The following is a 20,571-nucleotide window of genomic DNA, read 5'->3' as shown; positions in this document are numbered from 1 at the left end:
ATCGGCCGGCTCTGTGAAAAATGGCAGGGCTCACTGCTAAAAACAAAAAACAACCAAAAACCTTAACTGCAAGGAGAGAAAAAGGTGGGATGCCATGGAGGGGAGGGTAGTGGGGGCAGTGGGGCTGCTCACATCAGGAGGCAGGAAGGCTGCAAGCAGTTGCACCAGGGTCTGTGGAGCCCCAGCTTGGCTCGTTGTGCATGTGCACCTGCTGTTGCCAATGAGCAGGCCCAGGGCTCTGCGGACACGCCCATGCCACTGGCCCCAGAGCTCGGGCTGGCTGTGACAGGCCACGGGGAGGCTGCAGTTGGCTGTACTGGGGTCCATGAAGCCCCCAGTCCAGCTCGTTGCTGGTGGTGGGTGCACACGCACCTTAGGGTTTATGGTGGGAAAGGGGCTGGGTCTGTGCTGCATCTGCTGCTGGCAGTAAGTTGGACTGGGGCTCTGTGGACACTGTTGCAGCCATTTGCAACCTCCTGGCTGCCTGCCACAGCTGGCCTAGGATCCCATTGCAGATGCTTGCAGCCTCCCCACTTGGGGCTGGCCTGAAACTGCAGCTTAATTGCTCTGGTTAAACCCAGGGAAGCTATTAATCCACATTTAATAATGTGTTTATTAATAGCATCTGTGGTCTTAATCAGGGTAATTAAGATGCAGTTTTGGCCCACCTGGCAATCTGCAGGGAGTGGCAGGATTGCCAGGGCCCTCAGCCAATCAGAGGTGTGGTAGTCCCCACCATGCTTATCCCACAAATGGCAGCTGGCTATACGGTCTGCCTGTGAAACTGACTGTCCATCTCCTTAAGTTTAGTAGACCCCTGCTAATAGAGCACACTCACTTGCCCTGTCTACTGCTACCTGTTGCTGCCATTTAGGGGGGAAAAATAGAGTAGAGACCATAGGATTGTAAGAAAGTAAGACTGGAAGAGATCTCACAGGGTCACCTACTCTAGCACTCTGTCCATCCCAGCCAAATGTCTGTCAAGCTTGCTTTTGAAAGTTTTCCAGGGATGGAGTTTCTACAGCTTCTCTAGGTAGTCTGTTCCAGCGCTTCACCACCTTCACAGTCACAAAGTTTCTCCTAATCTCCAACCTAAATTGCCTCTGCTATAGCTTGAGACAATTGCTCTTAGTCTTGTCCTCTGTGTCCACAGAGGAAAGAGAGAGGTAGTTAGCCTGAAGTCAGTCAGAAGGCAGAGTAGATATGCACCTTTATAGATTAAGTGAGTGATGGTTCATGAAAGCTTGTGGTTGCTTGCTCTCACTCTGTTTGTGAAGGTACATATTTACCCTGCCTTCTCACAGAGAAAGGTCCATCTCCATTCTCTCTGTAATTGCCCTTCAGATATTTGAAGGCTATTATAAAAGCCCCGCTTGGTCTGGTCTTCTCCAAATTAAACAACCATAGTTTATTAAGCCTTTCCTCTGCAAGTAGGGATCTACTTAAATCTTGGTTAGATTTACCAAGGGTCATGCATGGCATAAAGAGCAAATTCTGTGGACATTTTGCAGATATGCTTTGGAGGCCCTGCCCTTTGGCACCGATTGGTGGAGGCCTGGGAGAAGGAGGAAGGACAAGGGTAGCCATCTTTTCTGCTGCTTTTTGTGCTGCCCTGCCAGCTCCCAGGTGGCCACAAGGCTGGACTGCAGTGGCATCAAAGACTGCTGGCTCCCCTGGAGAGCCAGCGTTTTATTTTTATTTGCGGGGGGGATTATTATTTGTTGAATTCGTGGACAATCCCAGATTTGCAGTTTCTGCAAAATCCACAAAACTGGAATTTAAGTAGACCCTCTATCCTTGCTTTCTGGGTCCCTTATTTTGTTGCTCTGCATTGGACTTTTTCCAAACTGTCCACATACTTCTTGAACATGCTGCTTGAGGAGTTGTCTTGCTCACCAGTTCTGAACACAGCAGAAGAATCACTTCTTTGATTTGCAAGCAGTGCCCCTTTTAACTCAACCTAGCGTGTTGTTGGCCTTTTTCCAACAGAAGCACACTGGTATTGTTGGCTGATATTCAGCTTTTGGTCTGCTGTAATCTCCAGGTCCTCCTCTCCAGTATGGCAGCCAAGCCAATCATTTTGCAGTCTGTATTTGTGCCTGCAGTTATTCTGTCGTGAGCGCAGGATTTTGCACTTCGCCTGGTTCAGTTTTATTTGGTTGATTATGGACGATTTTTCCAGTTTGTCCAGATCACTTTGGATCATAGCTCTACTCTCCAGAGTGTCTACAACTCCGCCTAACTTGGTGTCATCCTCAGATTTGCTGAGCTGGCACTCAATCTCATCATCCAAGTCATTAATGCAAATGTAAATACCAGACCCAGGACAGACCCCTGGGGAACTCCACATGATGCCTCTTTCCAGCTAGGTATTGAGCTGTTGATGACTACTCATTGAACTTGATAATCCAACCAGTTACATTTTTCACCTTACAGTAGTTTCATCTACTCTACATTTCTTTATCTTTGAATGAGAATGACAAAGGAGACAAAGCTTCTTTACAGTCCCTTACCATATCCACAGGGATAAAATATAGAAGTAGACTGGGTTTAAACAAAAATAACTGTTTGAACTTTTCAGTAGTATTTGTGACAAGACCAAAACCACGTATTTAGAAGCTTTGACAGAGTATCCAGTATTGAGTAATATGCTGTTCTTTTTTCTTGGGCAGTCAGAATTTCCCATTAATCTCTTCTGTTCACAATGTGCATCTAGTGTACAGATATGCTGGATGCGCATACAAATATACATGTCAAGGTGCGAGTAGAACTCCATGAGATTTACTCCAGGTACAAAGCAGGTACTCCAAAAAGTTGGATAAATGCATCTGTTCAAGTTGTATTGATGCATACTATTGTGTGTGCATACAGACTGTGCTTCCTGGAACTTGTTTCTAGAGCTCCTTTGTAACTTTTACAGACATGTCAAAGAATTGTCAGTATCAAGATAATGGAGACCATCTACAAAGAAAATTAAATGTAATATGTTTTATGTTCATAATCTTGTTCTCTGTCTTAGATATGTCATTCATGTCTCAACCCAGACTATTTATTTTTTCCAGTTAACAAAGGAATTGCAGTGATGATATCACACATCTATGTAGCCTTTCATCCTTAAGAATATCTCAAAAGCATTACAGACTTAAGTGCTGAGCATTTATCTGTCATTGAACTGCAACCATGTCTTAGGTGGAAAAACAATTTTTTAACAAAACCACAATCTTAGGATATAGGAGGTTTAGGAGAAAGATAAGAATTTCTTGTATTCCAAAAGAGATTGCAGAGTAGTCTACATAGAGAACATAAGTACATAACCTGGAATTGGGCTAGGTACTGGGATAAGCAACCAGTATTTTGCTGCTGTTTTTAAATAATGGGCTGTCAAAATCACTGGTTAGCATCGCATGTTTTAATTTTTCTAAAAAAGACTAACATTGCATGCATTGAAAGATTAAGAGGTCTGGAACAGCTTAAAATAATAGCAGAAAGATTTTACTCTATCCATTTTTAAAAATTAGCAATGGCATAATCATGCATTAAGAAACATTTCCCAGATATTGGAAGGTACTATAACATAAAAAGGGGATTAGCTTGAGGTAGTTGGGAGCTTAAGACATTTTATCTCTCTAGATTACTCTGTTAAATAACTTCAGAAAATGTATTTGAGTACTTATGCTACTTTATAAAATAGAGCAACCTTTTAAAAATAAGAATACAAATATATACATATTTGAATAACAGAACTCCAGAGAATGAGGGAAGCTTCACTGCTTTTACTGAACAGCATGAAACAGAGAAAGATCTTGTAGTATGTCCTGAAGACTTCCAAAATTGAAGACTTACAAAATTGTGCTTGTTGCAGGTTCTAAACCTCTTGGGCCCTAACAAAGAGACACAAGTTTCAGACAATATCAACATCTTAAATTTAACTCAGAAACCAATAAACATCCAAACAAAAAAACAGGAGCGCAATGTACTTTTAAAAAGAAATGTTGCTTATTAAAAAAGATCTGTATTTGCTAAGTGCCTTGACCCCATTCTGAATGATATCTGACAATGTATCCCAGGGGGCACATCTACACATGCACATTAACTGCACAGTAATGGTGCATGTCTACACATGTGCGGTAACTATATGGTGACTTCTGCTGACTTGAACATAAATTTGATATATTTATGCCGGATTAGCTACTGTGCAGTGCTTTACTGCGCAGTAACGCTGTATGTATCAACTGACTTGTGACTAACTTTAATCCCAAGTCAGAGCAGACACATGGGTAGTGTGCTTTAATGCCTGCAAATATAGACGCCAGCCTATCCCTGCTTACTGCATAGTAAATTTAATGTAATGCAACTGCATGTGTAGATGGACCCAGGATGTCTGAAGCCTGTCAGCCTAAACGGTATGCATCTGGTGGCTGGCATCGCTCTGCCTGACATCTGAAGAGTCGGGTCAGCAGGATCAAGGCAAACTGAAGGTGTGAGACACCTGCTGTACAGCCATCCCACAGCACAAAAATGACTGAAGTTATGCAGGAGCTTCCTCACCGGCACTCAACCTCTCAATGCCACACCCAAGGAGACACGACTACAGATACAGAAGAAGATGTTGAAAAATATAGCTGACAATGAAAAAATGGACACTTCAGTGGCCAAATCTTTACCACCAGGGGCTGATGAACCATGGCAAAGGTGGTGATGGCTCAACCACCTATGCACTGGAGTTGAATGCTCCAAGGAACTAATTAAGAAGTGGGGCTATATATACCATTGGTTCAACTACCTGTGCCTGCAGGACAGAGCCTCAGAGTATGCAACGCTTGCAATGCATGCTGCTCTAAGATACATTTACAATGCAAGATCTTGCAAAGTTCAATAAAATGGTCGTGTGGTATAGAGACATGAGAAGAAGATGGTCTTTAAAAAGTACTCCGTCAGAAAAGGCAGACTATCCTCTCGTATTTTAGTGCTTTCAGCAGTGTCTTAAGCATCACAGAATACTGCATTCTGGGCTTCCGTAGTTTCATAGTTTGTAGGGTTGGAAGGGACCTGAGCAGATCATCAAGTCCAACCCCTTGCCATGGCAGGAAAGAGTACTGGGGTCAAATGACCCCAGCAAGGTGTTCATCCAGCTGCCTCTTAAAGACCCCCAGGGTAAGAGCCAGCAGCACTTCTCTTGAAAGTTGGTTCTAGATCTTAGCCACCCTGTCCGTGAAGTAGCGCCTCCTGATATCTAACCTAAATCACTCTGCCAGCTTGTGACCGTTATTTCTTGTCACTCCTGGGAGTGCTCGGAGGAACAGGGACTCCCCCAATGCCTGCTGGTCCCCCTTGGATAGTTTGTAAATGGTCCCTAGATCCCCCCTCAGCCTTATCTTCACAGAGAGAAAATTGCAAATTTCTGTTCCAAAGATCTTACAGTAGAAAGGTGTGGACTTGCAAACATTGTAGCATTAGTACTCTTGTTGCCTGGTTTTAGTGTTTGCAGGACTGGTCCCTAAATTGAGTTTTATGTAGTGAGATATTGTAATGAGTTATGGAACTGAGAATAAAAGAAATGAACACATGGTAAGTAGCCCTCTTACCTAGCTTAGGACAACCCTATATTAGTTCATGTATGTTCACTGTATGTAAAACTTCATTCTTAAATGTACCGGTCATGTTTAAGATACAAGAGATTTGCCTCTTTTATTAAAATGGCAACATAAGAAAGACTCATTGGTGGAATGCTGGTTGGAAACATGTCATTCTTTATCTAAATACTGGTTTTTGGGAGAGGATGAACTGTTCATAATTTTGAAGGTAGGCTAGTCCCTTTCATGTGGGTACATTTTTCCGTTGTCTGTATTGTTTTTGAGACACTTGGTTTGTCTCCTTAAGATAGCATAACAAGAGTTCTTGACAATTGTACGTTGGAAAGATGATCATTTAAAAAGACTAAGTCTGTTAACTTAATCCAGTTTGTATGTCAAGTCCAAAACATTTTAAAACAATGGAGCCTTGTTTAAAGGAGCAGATCTATTATACCTTTTAAAAATGTTATGGCAAGAAAGGAGTCAATAAGTTTTCTAGTGTTTACAGCATCTTTTTACTTTTTTTCTTTTTTCTTTTTTGTAATGTTGCCTGGGAATCTTGATGTCATTTCGGCAGAAGTTGCTGATTATGGTTTTCCTTTGATGCCTTAAAAATACAAATTCAAAAATGTCTGTGGGTTATTTTGTCCTCAGAATTGTTCTAAGCATTCAGGCCAAATTTTAATTGTGAAGAGAGTATTGTAAATTTTATCACTTTAGCCTTCACTGTTTGAAAACTAGGTTAACTACTCTTCACATGGTAAAAATTGGAATTCCAAAATCTGCTGCACACTTAGTGTTACATATGTTCTACGAAAGTAGTTTGCATTGTTTTGGTTTCTAAGTAAATATTCGGAGCTTATGAATGGCACAGATGTAAAATAGTTTTTCTGTCGTGTTTAATCTTGAAATATATTGTAGAGCCTATACATTTTTTTTCACTATGGTTATCCTGTCTTTTCAATAGGAGGATTAGATAACGAACAGATTTACTCTTAGGTCTGTTAAAGTTCAAGTTCTGCAATAAGGATAATAAGTTTTACAAAATCATTATATTGTAGTCAGCCATTTGTATCTCTCTTTTTGGTCTCTTTTTAAAGATGCTAATCTGATTAAACCTTTTAGCTGCATCCCTGTGTCATTGGGAATAGAGTTCCATTTTCAAGGCTTTTTTTAAAAAGCTGTTAAACAGTTTCCACGGTTACTTTGACCACTGAATAGGACTTTTAGTTCCTTGTGATTGATGCCTATGGAACTTTGTTAGCCAGAGTCTATCTGGCATTGGCAATGTGTACAAATAAGAAGGCTTACAAAATAGGGGAGGGTTAGTAATTTCACAGGACTGCAGCTTTTTTTGGTCTAGTCTGACATTACTAGAACAATTGTAGTTGTCACCTTCTTGCTACTCCTGGACTGATGTGTACCTCTTACAGGACTTGAGACCAAAACTGTAAACCTATTGTCAGAATCTGAAAAATGGTAGTTATTTTTTATATTTAATCATGAAATGGTAGGTAATTTTACTTTTCTATACAGGAAACCCTCGCTATTCGCGGGTTTAGCATTCGCGGTTTCAAATATTTGTGAATGCCAAATCTGCATCTTAAATGCACTTAAAGGAGCTCCTTGGGAGTTCTGTGCTGCCGCCAGGCTCCCACCGTCGCCAGTGCAGCCGTGCTCCCCCGCAAGCTGCCAGTGGCACTGTGTTCATGAATGCAGACGGCATTCATGGACGCAGTGCCTTATTCACGATTTCACCATTCACAGGGCATATGAGAACGTATCCCCCACAAATGGCAAGGATCTTCTGTACATACTAGTTCAGGGTTGCTGAGCATGGCCTGGGATTTGAGTACATCAAGGAACTTTTGTTTGACAGTGATCTCTGTGACATGAGAGGAGTCTTTAGAAAGTGAATAAGTATTATTTTGCAAACCCAAATGAACACTAATTCTGGGTCCCTCTTGTCATCTGTCTGTACATCAAAATCTCATGGCTAATAGAGTTTTGAATTAACAAACTAAATTTGCAGCTTCATAATATTTTATGGAATAAATATTGCATGTAGATTTGACAGTTTTGCCTGTTTTAGTTTATGTCAAACATAACTGACAAAATATACGTTTATGAAAATACTGTCTGTATTTTCAAACAGTCAAACCTTGAATTAAATTATCCTTCTGCATGTAAATGTTGTTCTGAATTATTCTGATACTAATATACTAACTTGGCTTACTTGTCTGTACTGTATTAGAAGTAGTTTATATAGCGTAGTTTAAAGAGAACTAATCAGAATAAAGTTCTTCCTTTCAAACTGTACCTGGAGCAGCAAGGCATGTTCCTGAACTATCTGCCCAGTGCCCTTTTATTTTTTCTCCAAATGCTCAACCTTTTCAACATGCATATGAATTTAAGTATAAAGTCAAGTGGCATAGGTCACAGAGCAATTTTGAGTGAAGATAGCCGAGTTCCATGAGCCCCAGCTTACTAATTTAACAACCATTCATATTAACTATGTTAATTAAAATAACAGTTCCATTTTTTTAGATAAATGCAGTGAATAAAAAAGTACTTTTCATTTATTTCACAGCAATAAAAAAGCTGGCTCCTAACCTTTTCTTTGTTTCTTATTTCTTGCAAGAAGAAAGTGCTTTCTTCTTTCTGTAAATGTTGTCTCTTTGCATCCTATCACGAGCATTTCAGCTGGAATGCTTGCACAGTTTCCAAATTGCAACCTTGGTAACATGTCTAGCAAAAAAACTTAGCAACAATGTCAATATTTTCTAATTCCTGTTAGCTGTATTAACATGTTGCTTATTTGCTTTTGCCTTTGTCCAGAAAATAAGTGGGGGGGAGTCAAAGTGATGTTCTGCTAACACCTAATTCAATTTCAGTTCTTTTCAGTAAGTGCCCACTATGAACTTCTAGTCATGTTTGGACTGAAAATGATGGGTGAGGAGCTGGACTCATACACACCTTTTGGAAGGTGGTGCTTTAGCTTGCTTTTGGGGAGTATAAGGTACAGTTTTTGTTTAGGATTCGTGATTTAGTAAGAGGAAAAGGAATCTAGAATGGAGTTAGAATCATAGAAAATTAGTGTTGGAAGGGACCTCAGGAGGACATGTAGTCCAACCCCCTCTTCCAGTTCATTCTTCCTACAAATCAAATATATATCCCTATACATAATTTTTAGAAAATAAGATTTCAGGAAAATATAAGAGTTAAAAGAATCAGATTGCTTGAAACATTCTGTTAGGGAAATATAGAACTAATATGAATTTAAAACTTTGGCCTGTTAACTTCCCTGGCTTTCATGTGCACTCTTAAAAAGTTCAATAGCTACAAATAGCCTTCCTATTTTTTCAGAGTTTACTTACAGTATAATATGAAACAGGAAGGGAGCTTTAAAGATTATCTTAATGCAAGTATGATTACTTCTGCTGGAAAGCTCTGGGAAAAAACTGTTTAAAAGAGTTGAAAGTCTTGAGGGCTAGATACAGAACAAACAACATGATGTTAGAGTATATGCATATAATTAACATTTGACCTGAATTATAAGGAAGTGAACTTCATGCGAATGAATTCATAATTAGAAAAGAAATTGTGCATGTGTTTTCTCATTCTTACTTTCTAGGATCTTCTACTTCTGACCTCATGGTAATAAATACTGTTTTAGATGAGCTTTGAGCTAAACTTTTATTCTTGACTTTCCCTTTCATTTTACTTTTTGTCAAGTGGTATATAATTTTACTTTATTTTCTTTGTCAGACTTGTTTACTTACAACTATAGTTTTATGCCTAAATTGATCAATCTTTTATTCACCATTTCAGTAATTTTGTAATAATTTCTATAGCAAACCTATTTTTCAACTCTGTTAGTATGTTTAAGGGACTGAATCCTGCCAAACTAATGTGGACATATATATACTTTGGCCTCCTCCTTCTTCTGTCTGTCTTCATTATTATGAGCAATCAGGCTCTTGAGACCCACAGAAATCATGTCTCCTGATCAGTTGAAGTCTTAATAGGCTTGCCCTCTAAAAGATGCACAACACCTTGTCATTGGGCTGCTGTATAATACTTTACAATTTTCTTTAGAAGAAAAGCATTTATTTATCGAATCTTGCCTCAGACTCCGAACTTCTGAATGTCACTTTCTATTAACTTTCTTTTAGAAAGCTGTTTTACCGTTTGGTTGACCATCCAACAAGATTTCCATAACAGTTCTGATTCAGTCATAATTTAACAAATAAGTAGGGCTTTCAAGCATTGCAGCAATCCTTAAATATGTTTTTACCTATAGAAATGTTTGTATTTTTAATATGGACATAATTTTGCCACAGAGGACAAAATCTAAAAGATGTTCTTTTTAGAAAAAAGTTAGGTTTCCCCTTGCAGCAAAAAAAAATCTGCTTGCTGGCTTATTCCAAGTATTTTTTTTTATGGATGCTTAACTAGTGGAGCATTACATATCTTTGTGGGCTTTGTCTTTTTCCCAACATAATAAAAATAGACTGGTAGGTTTTTATACCTCTTCTATCCAAAACAGAAGCGAACATTAATCAGCTGTTTTGCATTGTAAATTGCCTCATCATATTTTGATGTAGTTGATAAATGACAAACTATTTTATTTCAGCAGGTGACTCCTGCCCAGAGAATGCTGTGCCAGTTGTTGTAGCATCTGGTCAAAATGCAGATTTTCCTGTTGGAAATCAGCCTGTACCTGAGGATATGTATAGAATGAACTTGACTAAAGGAGTCTCAATGTCTTTGCCATCATCACCTTTATTACCACGTCAGTCTTACTTGATGCAGTCAAGATCAAACAGAAAATCTCCAGGTAAAATGTGGTTGATAAATTATGTAATACTTGATAGCTAGTACTGATAATTATTTCATCAAGTAATTTCTGTGTAATGTCAGTGCTTGTTAAACCTGGGGATATCATACCATGATAAAACTAAGATAAGGGAATGTACTTTTGCATGGTCTTTGGAAAAGATGCAGTTTATGCTTACATGGTACATTTTCTTTTTTTGGGGCACACAATTCTTCCAGCTATTAAAGGTAGTTTGAATACCATAACCTACTTGTCTTGAAATGGCTACCTATGTTTAACAATGTAATTTGTGAGAGCTGAAATGTAAAACTGCTATGTAGAGACAACTGTAAAACTGTATCCTTAATGTCAAAGCGCTGTAAATTTGGTCTCTGTTTTGCAAACGATACGTTTTATAAATGTTTTTTTTCCAAAAAGCAGTGTTTAGGTGCAGAATTTTAAGCTGCTACCAGTGTAGCAATAGTCTTTTTTTTTTTTTTTTTTTTCTTTCCCGCAGAGCTTTTGTTGTTAGTAATGATGTCCATGTACCTCATATGCCTTACTAAATAAGGTTGTTCCTTCTGCTTCGTGGTTTATCAACATTCTGTCCACTTAAATCATTCCAACACACTAGCATCACTTGAGTTCAGCCAGGCCAAAACATGAGTGTCAGACAAAGTTTTCCAAACTGGTATCTAGAGAGATATGGAATAGCTTTGAAATTCTTTTGTTTTAATAATGCTTCAAAGATATTATACTACAGATACTATTGTGGGAGATGCAGTGTTTTTCTCAGCTTATAGAAGAGTCTCATGTAACAAACCCCAATGCATAAAATGAAAGTGGAATCCTTGTTAAAGGGTTTTCAGGGAAGTATTCCAAAATAGTCTTAAGAAATTCTAAATCCTGGAGGATTTAAGTACCTCATCTAAAATTCTTTACCTTTTTATAGTCATTTTTTTATATTTGATATTTAAGATACCACTTTAGCTTTTAAAATGTTCAGGACTACAGAATGGCATATGTGATCTCTGCCTTTTATTACAAATGGCTGTATATCAATTTGAATACCTTTGCTGAAATCCTGGCTCCTTTTAAGTTAGTGGCAGTATTTGCTTCATTGGTAAGTAGACCCAGGATTTCACCCTGTTTTCTCACTATGGAAGAAAGTTAACGTTTTTCCAGATTAGGTCTGTGCTTGATGAGGTGTCATCTTAAAGATGTATGATCTAATTTAAAGGAGTTGATATTTTACATCTAGTCCTGTAGGCTGCGTTTTGTTGATTCTTGTTCTTTCAACAAGTATTGATATGTAAAAAATGCATTTCCTGCCCGGCAGGGAAGTGGGGAAACTGGTGGGGTCGGGGGGGTGGGGGACAAGGGAGTGAAAGCGAACAGGAGCATGGGGCCTGCACCAATGTCCCTGGGGCCAGTGCTGGCTGGGCCCAGAGCAGGGTGGTAGGAGCATGGGGCACAGGCTGGCAGAGGTCTGTTGAATGGGAGGGGGAGTGGCTGCTTTTCACGTGCGCTGAGCAGCAGTTTCTTCCCTGCTGCTGCCGCTCAGCCTGGGCCCCGCACCAACTCCTGGCTCACCTGTTGGGACTGAGAGGCGGCAGCAGCAGCTGGGCAGAAACTGCTGCTTGGCACAGAGGAAAGTGCCCTCCCCTTGCCACTGCTGGCATTGTTTGCTGCAGCTTTCCACCTGGATCCTGCACTGTGCTAGGCTGCTTGCACCACGGAGCTGGAGTGGGGGCAATGGGAGTGAGGGGGAGCTCAGGAGCCAGCAGCAGCTAGGCGGGAGCACAGGGCCTATGCTCGTGTCTTGGGGCAGCACTGGCGGGGCCTAGAGCAGGGTGGCAAGAGCATGGGGTCCTGGCCGGCAGAGGCTGTATGGAGCTGGGCCATCTCCCTCCTCTCCCTGCTGGTGCAGCCCAGCCCAGCTTGGCTCCACAGACTCCTGCCAGCATGCACTCTGCTTTTCTGCCACTCTGATCTGGGCCCTGCAAGTTCTGGCACGGGCCCTGCACTCCCACATGCCTGCTTGCTTCCACTCCCTTCCCCTCCCCACCCCCCCCACACGCACGCACACACTTTCTTGGCCACCCTCCTGCTCGCCACTCTGTACCACATGGCTCCTGGCTGCATGGCTGGGCCCTGCAGACTGGGTGTGATCCCTGCGGTCCTCCCTTGCTCCTACCCCCTACTTCTTACCTGAATTTCCCGCTCCCGCATAGGGAGGCACAAACAGCCCCATGGTCCCAGCCCAGAAGCCCCCGCTAGGCAGGAGCAGATAAATATTAGTTTTCTAAATTTTTTTTAGGGATCCCATGGACTGGATAGAATGACCTGGTGGGCCGGATCCAGCCTGCGGGCCATATTTGGCCACTCCTGATTTAAAGTCTAGTAGCTATTAAAACATTCTTAACTGGTGGATCGGGCTGCATTATTTCATAGGAATACCCAGTCACATACATTCTTCTATGGGTACTGGAGACCTGAGGGGGGTACTGCTCTCTTAGATGTCTTATGTATTTGAGCTGATAGAAGAGAATGCCTTTATAAGAATGATCTGTGGGACATCTGAGGCAGAGAAGTTAAGACAAAAGAGGTGCCAGCAGTAGGGTCATATTAATGCATAGGCAAACTAGGCACATGCCTAGGGCCCTAAGTGAAGAAAGGGCCCAGTTGTGCTTATTTTACATATTATAATTATTGAGTGAAAAAAGTAATATAAATATACAGTATTAAGTAGGGGCCCATGAGTTTGTTTGCCTAGGGACCACTAAAGGTTTACTCTAGTCTTGGTCAGCAGCACTACACTCTGATACAGCAGTGTGTGTAGCACAGTGATGCTCACATATCATCAGTGTGATTGACTGAAGAAAGTTTTAAAATATTTTGTAGATAAATGTGGTTAAATTATTTGGGAAAAGTTAATAGAATGCTTCCCCACTTCACCCCACTTATTTTGCAGGCAATTATAATAAGGTGTTGCCCATTTGTCTTGCGTGGACAATTTTATTGTCAAATTTTAAAACTCTGCTTTTTTCATTTTTAAAAATAAGTAACTAACACTATAGGACTAAGAGATGAATTAGGACTGCTGCTTGCTGCTTTCTCTGTAGTTTTAGCTTTTGTATTATGTATTACGTCCATATGTTGTTTTTACACAAAGCGTATGGCTTTAAGTCTTGAAACCATTAATTTACATTAGACTATTTTTAAAAAATAGTGTAACTATTTTTGGATAATTATGGAATGATTTTTCATAATTTCTGTTATATCCATATACATTTACATTTTCAGTCTGAGTTCTCTTATTACTTATCTAGAAGGTAAAACAATTATTTGCCTCATTTCCAGCTTCCCATTGTAATTTTATAAATTTTATAAAATTTATATACATTGTATTTATGTAATTTATATATACATACAGTAAAAGCTGCGTTATCTGGCACTTCATTAACTGGCATGCCGGTCAATGTGGCAAAAGCTAAACCAGAGGAGGAACTTCTGGTTTCGTTCAGTCCTACTTCAGGCTGTGACCCACGGCAAAGCAGCCTGCACGGGGGCCCTCCCCGCCCCCCAGGACACTGGCATCAGGGGAGAGGCAGCGCGGTGTCTGTTCCCTGGCACACTGATGCACCAGACGCAGCGGGAGGGGAGCCTTTGCCCAACCAGGCAAAGGCATCTCTCAGGTAACCGGCGTATTTGGTTATCCAGCACCCCCCCATTCCACATGGGTGCTGGATAACAGAGCTTTGCTCTGTGTGTGTGTGTATATACATATGTAACACACATAAAAAAAAAAATATATATATATAGTGTATGTGTGTATTGTGTGTGTGTGTGTGTGTGTGTATGTATGTATGTATATATGTGTGTGTGTGTGTGTGTGTATATATATGTGTGTATATATATATGTGTGTATATATATATATATATATGTATATATACACACACACACACACACACACACACACACACACACACACACACACACACACACACACACACACACAGCATGCATATATATATTTTAGGGAGGTTTATTTTTTTTAAATTGGTAACTCCTCTTTTTTTGTAGAAAATTTGCCAGCACTTCTTATTCTAGCAAATAGTACAGTGCTTGTCCAGTTTCTATACCTATATTTACTGATAAAATTATTATTTAAGTACCCTCGAGACATTTCAGTACATAACAGTATTTGCATGCTTAAACAGCTTTACTAGAATGTGAAGGAGAGCCAATCTGCCCTAATTATAATCTATAAAGTACTTTAATTATATGTCTTTTTGTAATTTGAATTGTTTGCATTAAATTTCAGTCACAGAATGAGTAAGTAGTTTGAGATGTCTGGAAGAATTTTATGACTTGGCAGTAGCTCCTTCCTTTCTAGTCTCTCATCTCTTTTCCCTTTCTGTACCCTCTCTTTTCTGTCTTGGCTTTTTTGCATGTTTTCCACCACCTGCTAATATAATGGTAATTGCAGGGTTTTTTGATCTTGCATTTGCTGCTGGTGTCAAATGTTTGTCTGAACAGGCATTACACCCAGTATCCTGAGTTTAGAACATCACTACTTTGGGTGGAACGTATGGGAAGAAAAGCTCTCTCACCTTACTGTTCTTGCTTTATTTTCCCCTACCACCTCACCTCTTCTGCTAAATAAAACTCCCAACAGGCTACAGCATAAAATTATGGGAGAGCTGGGGTCTTAGGGTGCCTGTACACATGCACTGAGGCTGCTCCAATGCGCTGTAATTACAGCACATCGGAGCAGACCCAATTTAATCAAGTCTGCTGGAGCATGGAAATTACTGTACTCCAGCAGACTCCAGTGTCACGTTTCAGCATCCTCATGCTGAAAATGGTGGTGGGGCAGTGTAACTAAAGCTCTTGGAGCCACTAATTAAAGGCCCTCCCATCACCGCCCCTCCCCATGCCTCCCGGAGCACACGAATAACTACCCGTAGTTTTTTAGAGTTCCGTTGGAAGTATGTCAATTAAGGGGGGGGGGGGGACTTCTTTTATACCTGCAGAAAAGAAGGCACCTTAAATAAATTAATGCTCAACATATACTATATTGTGCAAAAATATTGAAGTCCTGGAAGTCAAAGCAAGTTTAGTTGAATACAACAGGAAGTCTTCTAATAAGAAGAGTGCAAAAGGTACATTTTGGGTTAACTGTGTCAGTTAATGTGTACAGTTCTACCCGTGGCAAATCATAAATCTAAACAAAGAACAAAAGACTTCTAATTACAAAAAGATGTGAAAATATACTTAATTTTGTTATGTTTTTATGTCAAATGCTGGACATTAACCTTTTATAGGGACTTGAATATTTTTCTAGTTTTAATAGGATATTTAGTATCAGGGTTGCTTTATTTTCTTTGATTTATTTACACAAATATTTAATAATTACTGGTTGCAGCCATAAGTACTGTAGCAATGCCATATTCCTGTTCATAACCATACATGCTATAACTGTCCCTTTTTAGTTGGTATTCGCCTGTCTGCAGTAATCTATGAATGTCAGGCAGTTGATCACTCTGGCATAATTTCATTTCAGAGGTTGTGTGTGACGTGTGTAGCTTTGGTTCATAGACATATTTCTGTTCTATCATACGTATATGTGTTGGTGTTCAAAATACTGCCATTTACTGGTTCTACCTTTGAACCTATGTGCTGAGGAGCAGATGAGGGAGGAAGAATGAACTACATTGCTTAGAGTACATCCAACTGACATAACATAATGCTGTTCAGAGACAGATTTCTGAGCTAGCAGCATAAATGTGTTAGTATGAATGACACCCCTTCCAAGATGATTAGCCCTGCCAGATGTCTCTACACCTGACTGCACTGCCATGCAGATTGGTCCTTAATCCTGCTGAAAGATGCTCAGATACTATTGTGATGAGAGCAGTATAGGAAATTTCTAGTCTTCTAACAGCATATTATTTAAAACAGGGACACCAAGCTCAAATATGTTGCTGGGCTGGATATGGACAGCAGGACTTCTTGTAGGCTGGGTATCTGACCTTCAGATTCAGCCTGTGGGGCTTCTTGCTGCAGCTGCCACAACAGCCAACCCCATAGGGTTGTCCAGCTGGAGAGAGACTGCAGAGTGGATGACCCACATCTGTGGGCTGGATCTGGCCTGTGGTCTGTATGTTTGACAGCCCTGATTGAGACCATATTTCCAAGTGAACTAAATTGTAGTGGTGTGGGCCTGCTAATGGGTACAAAGAAACGTTTCAAATGCCCTGTAGGAGGTTATATTAGCCCAGGCTCTGAAATCCAACTACCATGGCTACAGTGGTACCAGTACTCCAGTTGGTTGGCCTCAAGGTATCTTTATGCTATGTTTCAGTCACTTGTATAACCCAGAGTGTTTCAGTGTTTGTAGAAAGTGGTGTGGCGTTAGCACCTTTCCCCTCTTTTCCTTAGCAGGTTTGTTAGTTCTAAGCTGACATGTATGCAGCCTTGAACAGATTGGATTCTTGAGGTGGCAGGGAAAAACGTTTTTTCTGCGGAGTATTATTTATATTATTTAATTTATTCATAAATATGAAATGTACTCAAATTCAAGTAGGAGATAAGTATCTGATGTTTCCTTTCACTTCTCTGTGCTTCACTATGGAGTCTTTTTTTCCCCTCCCCCTTTGGTAGGAGGACAATATTCTTCTTTAAAGGAAGTCTTCTTTTGCAGTCCCATTCATTTTGCAGTCCCCTTAGCATTTAAAGGAATTCCTGTGATCCTTTTGATGTGCTGTTGGTACCACACATGTGTAAGTGAAACACTGTCTGTCCCTGTTGTGCTTTTCTGATTTTTAATATTAGATGTGAGGACATGTGTGTACTTTAGGGCCAGGCTAAGGTCATTATTACAGTTACAGTAGTGTTTTTAGTTGTTCTTGTTTAATTTTTGTGAGTGTTACTTCAGAACCTATGGAAGGTTCTGCAGTGAGGATCCTGGGGAATAAAAACCTGCTTTTTTCCCCCAAGATCAGTTCCCAGAATAGTACAGCTGGATTAGGGGCAAGGCAAATTCGTTCCCACTGTGTTTGAAACCGCATTCATGCCAGCTGCATTCCTTTGTGATGCGGTGACATATTGGGAACTGGAATAAGATCACCAAAGTCATTTCCAGTAAGATACTGAACAGCTGGTAGGTGGCAATAACATTCATTTGTATTAAACCTGAATTGAATTTGTATCAGCAATTTGGATAACTTAAAAGCTACTTTTCACATTTCTGAGAGTGCATAGTGCTGAGACCTGCGTGCTCCCTCTCACAGTGGGGAAATTTCTCCTTTTGTATAGAGAACATGAAGTCTCTGTTACCCTCCTTGTGCTATGGCTAGGGCACAAGGAGTACTCTTTACTGCTGGTGTTTTGACCATCTGGACTTGACCTCATGTAATAGTAGTTTCCAGCATGGCAAATAAATCTGGTCTCTACTTTAGCACTTCTTCAACCCAGAAAGTTTCAGGTTGCTCACATCAGATAGGTTCTTTACATTTAAGACTTCCTGTTAACTGGCATTTAATATCTGTTTGCTGATATGGAAAATGGGGTTAGGATATGGTAGAAACTTTGCAGTGATCAGTACTTCACTGTTTCCAGTAATTTATGATCTTAGACAAGCCATCTGTTCTGTGTGTATGGAGTTGATTGTGCTACTGGTTTACATTCACCTAGTTTTATTTTCTGATCACTAGGCTTTAAGAAATACCTTACTTATGCCAATCTATTTTATCCACAGGCCCCTGGCCCTGTCTGTCCCCTGCGTAGGTTACAGTATTATTATTTGTTTTCCCTTTTGACAGGTTGGAATATATATGTGTGTGGAATATGTGTAACTAAGAATGAAGTGTCACTTTAAATATCCAGTCAAGGTAACTTAAGAGTTAACACAGTTAACTATTTTACTTTTTAATATATGAAGGGAGAATTTAAGATTACAAATCTGCATATTTGGTTGTGCGTGACATCTTATTGTAGTGTATCCTGCAAGTGGGAGAGAATAATTAGGAACCTACTTATATTGTGAGTTAATGATTTTTGCAGAAACTGCAATAAACAGCAGTCTTCCTGAAAAATGGCACTGGCTGCAATTTCCCATGTAAGCAATCGCCCCTAAATGCTTACTATAATACCGAGATTTTTATTTAAATTTAATACAGTATTTTATATGATATTTCTGTGGAATTTGCTATTTAATTATGCAATTTTTGCCTTTCCACCAATGAGCGCTGAGGGACAGGGCTTCTGGGGCCTCTTCACCCATCAGTGACGACGGATGGGGCTGCTGCAAGATGCCTGTGAAACTGGCCTTGAGCGGGCTGCAAAAAACCCTTCATCTCGCTGAGATTTAAGTAGGTCTTAAAATAACACTTCTTAGGCCTTTGATCAAGGATGACCTAAGTCCTCAGAGTTTCATAGGATCCATTGGCCTACTTAAGCCCCATCAAGGATGAACTTGAAAAGCTGCCAGGCTGATCTAGGGGGGACCCAGCCGGGCAGCACAAAGGAACTTTCCAGATCCAGGCTGCAGTGGCACAAGTGCAATGGGAGGTGCATGGAGCCAGTCACCCTGCCCAGGCCTCAACGCTGCAGAGGGGCTGGGCAGACCCACTCTGAGACTGGGAGTCTCACTGCTGTGGTGGGAAGACTGTACCTGACCCCTCTGAGGGTCTGGCACCTCCCTCCCTCCCTATAGCAGGTGGATCCAGCCACAGGAGAGATTCACAGCCCCACCTCTGTCACAAGCCCCATCTTCAGCCACTTACTGTGGGGGCAGAGGGAAGCTGTGACTCTGCAGCTGGGCTCAGGTGCACCCGCTGTCCCCCTGCCTGCAGTCTCCTGCCAGTGGCCTGGGGCCTGCACAGTGCTGGGCACATGGTGATGACATAAGAGTCCAGGGCCATTCCTGCTAGAGGTCACTAAACTAGGTATGAGCTATTGGTTAACTGTTTAACTTTAACTGATATAACTGGAGGTGGTTAAATGGATATCTTTTAAATGATATTTACATGCATAACTAAAAGTTTTACCTATATGGGCCATATCAGATTTGAGAGGTGTGCTGGGTGTTTTATGCTCCAATCCTTTGAATGTTTCTTCATGTGCTTAACTTAGGAGTAGTCTCTTTTGGCTATTCATGTGCATGAAGTTACACATATGAAGGTGTGTTTGTTGGATCTAGGGTCTGCTAATAAATGTTATGACCAGAAAGAGCTGTGATTATCTAATCAAAAGTCTTGTCTTGTATCCCATGAGCCATGGAAGTAATAATCCATGCTTTAAAGCACCTAATTTGTCTCTTGTATTATAGTATCTTTTAGAAAAATATCTGGTCTTGATTTAAAGTTGTCTTCTGATGGAGTATCCATCATGTCCCAAGACATTCATTTTCATTCCTGTTGGGTTTTCTTGGGATTTGAAACTGGGGGCTCTGGCATTGCAAGTAAATCACACAAGCAACAGAGATAATGAGCATTCCTCTGTTGTTGGGTCCCAAGTACTTTGCTTGCTTTGATCTGTAGAAAGTCTCAGAATACATCATTCCATATCATGACAACCTGGGAAACTGCCGTGTTGGAGAATGGCATTCTCTGAAGTATTGCTTGGTGTGGTTTTCAAAGTGAGAAGTTATGGAAACTGCCTGCAATTTTTAATGAATACAGTATAAAATGGTGCCTTCAGGAACACCACAGCAGAGCTGGAATGAACTAGTGGGAATTTGAAGGATCTGAAAATGTTGGTTTTTAGAATGTAAGTTGTTAAGATCCAAATGTTCCTTTTTAAACCTGCTTGGATGCAACTTTCAGCATGTGGCACTTGAGTAAATATAATTTTCGTATTGTATTTGCAGTTCACATTTAAATGGCTGTTTTTGAATTGCATGAAAATTATGCTTTTTTGTCTGTTCCTCTAAAAAGAGTCAAATGTTTACTAGACTCTTCAGTTTTTGTTTCTTATAGTAATGCTTTTTATCAGCAGTCCTCAACTTCTTTAGCCTCCTAGGAACCCCTCAGGAAATGCCAGCTCTGCGTATTCACTCACTTTGGACTATAGACAAATAATAGAGGAATTCTTCTGTTGCCAAGATCTCAGAAAGACTACAAAATGTCAGGATAGTTTGACACTCTGGATTCCTATGGGAAATCTGCATT

General features: G+C 40.5%; 1 protein-coding gene across 7 annotated transcripts in view; it reads left to right on the top strand.

The window, feature by feature from the left end:
- The window catches only part of TANC1 (tetratricopeptide repeat, ankyrin repeat and coiled-coil containing 1), a 201,972-nt gene that overhangs the window by 69,620 nt on the left and 111,781 nt on the right, over positions 1 to 20,571 (top strand). For 5 of the 7 annotated variants that reach the window (XM_090045663.1, XM_090045660.1, XM_090045666.1 and 2 more), the window contains one exon: positions 10,210 to 10,413. In XM_090045663.1, the coding sequence (XP_089901789.1) occupies positions 10,210 to 10,413 (204 nt within the window). The remainder of the gene's footprint in view (positions 1 to 10,209; positions 10,414 to 20,571) is intronic. The other 2 variants (XM_090045661.1, XM_090045665.1) reach the window with 1 other exon arrangement.

The sequence above is a fragment of the Crocodylus siamensis genome, chromosome 4 (assembly GCF_052110815.1).
Source record: "Crocodylus siamensis isolate JL-2025a chromosome 4, ASM5211081v1, whole genome shotgun sequence".
Taxonomy (NCBI): domain Eukaryota; kingdom Metazoa; phylum Chordata; order Crocodylia; family Crocodylidae; genus Crocodylus; species Crocodylus siamensis.
Note: the sequence above shows the minus strand (reverse complement) of the source record. Positions and strands in the feature narration are given on the sequence as shown.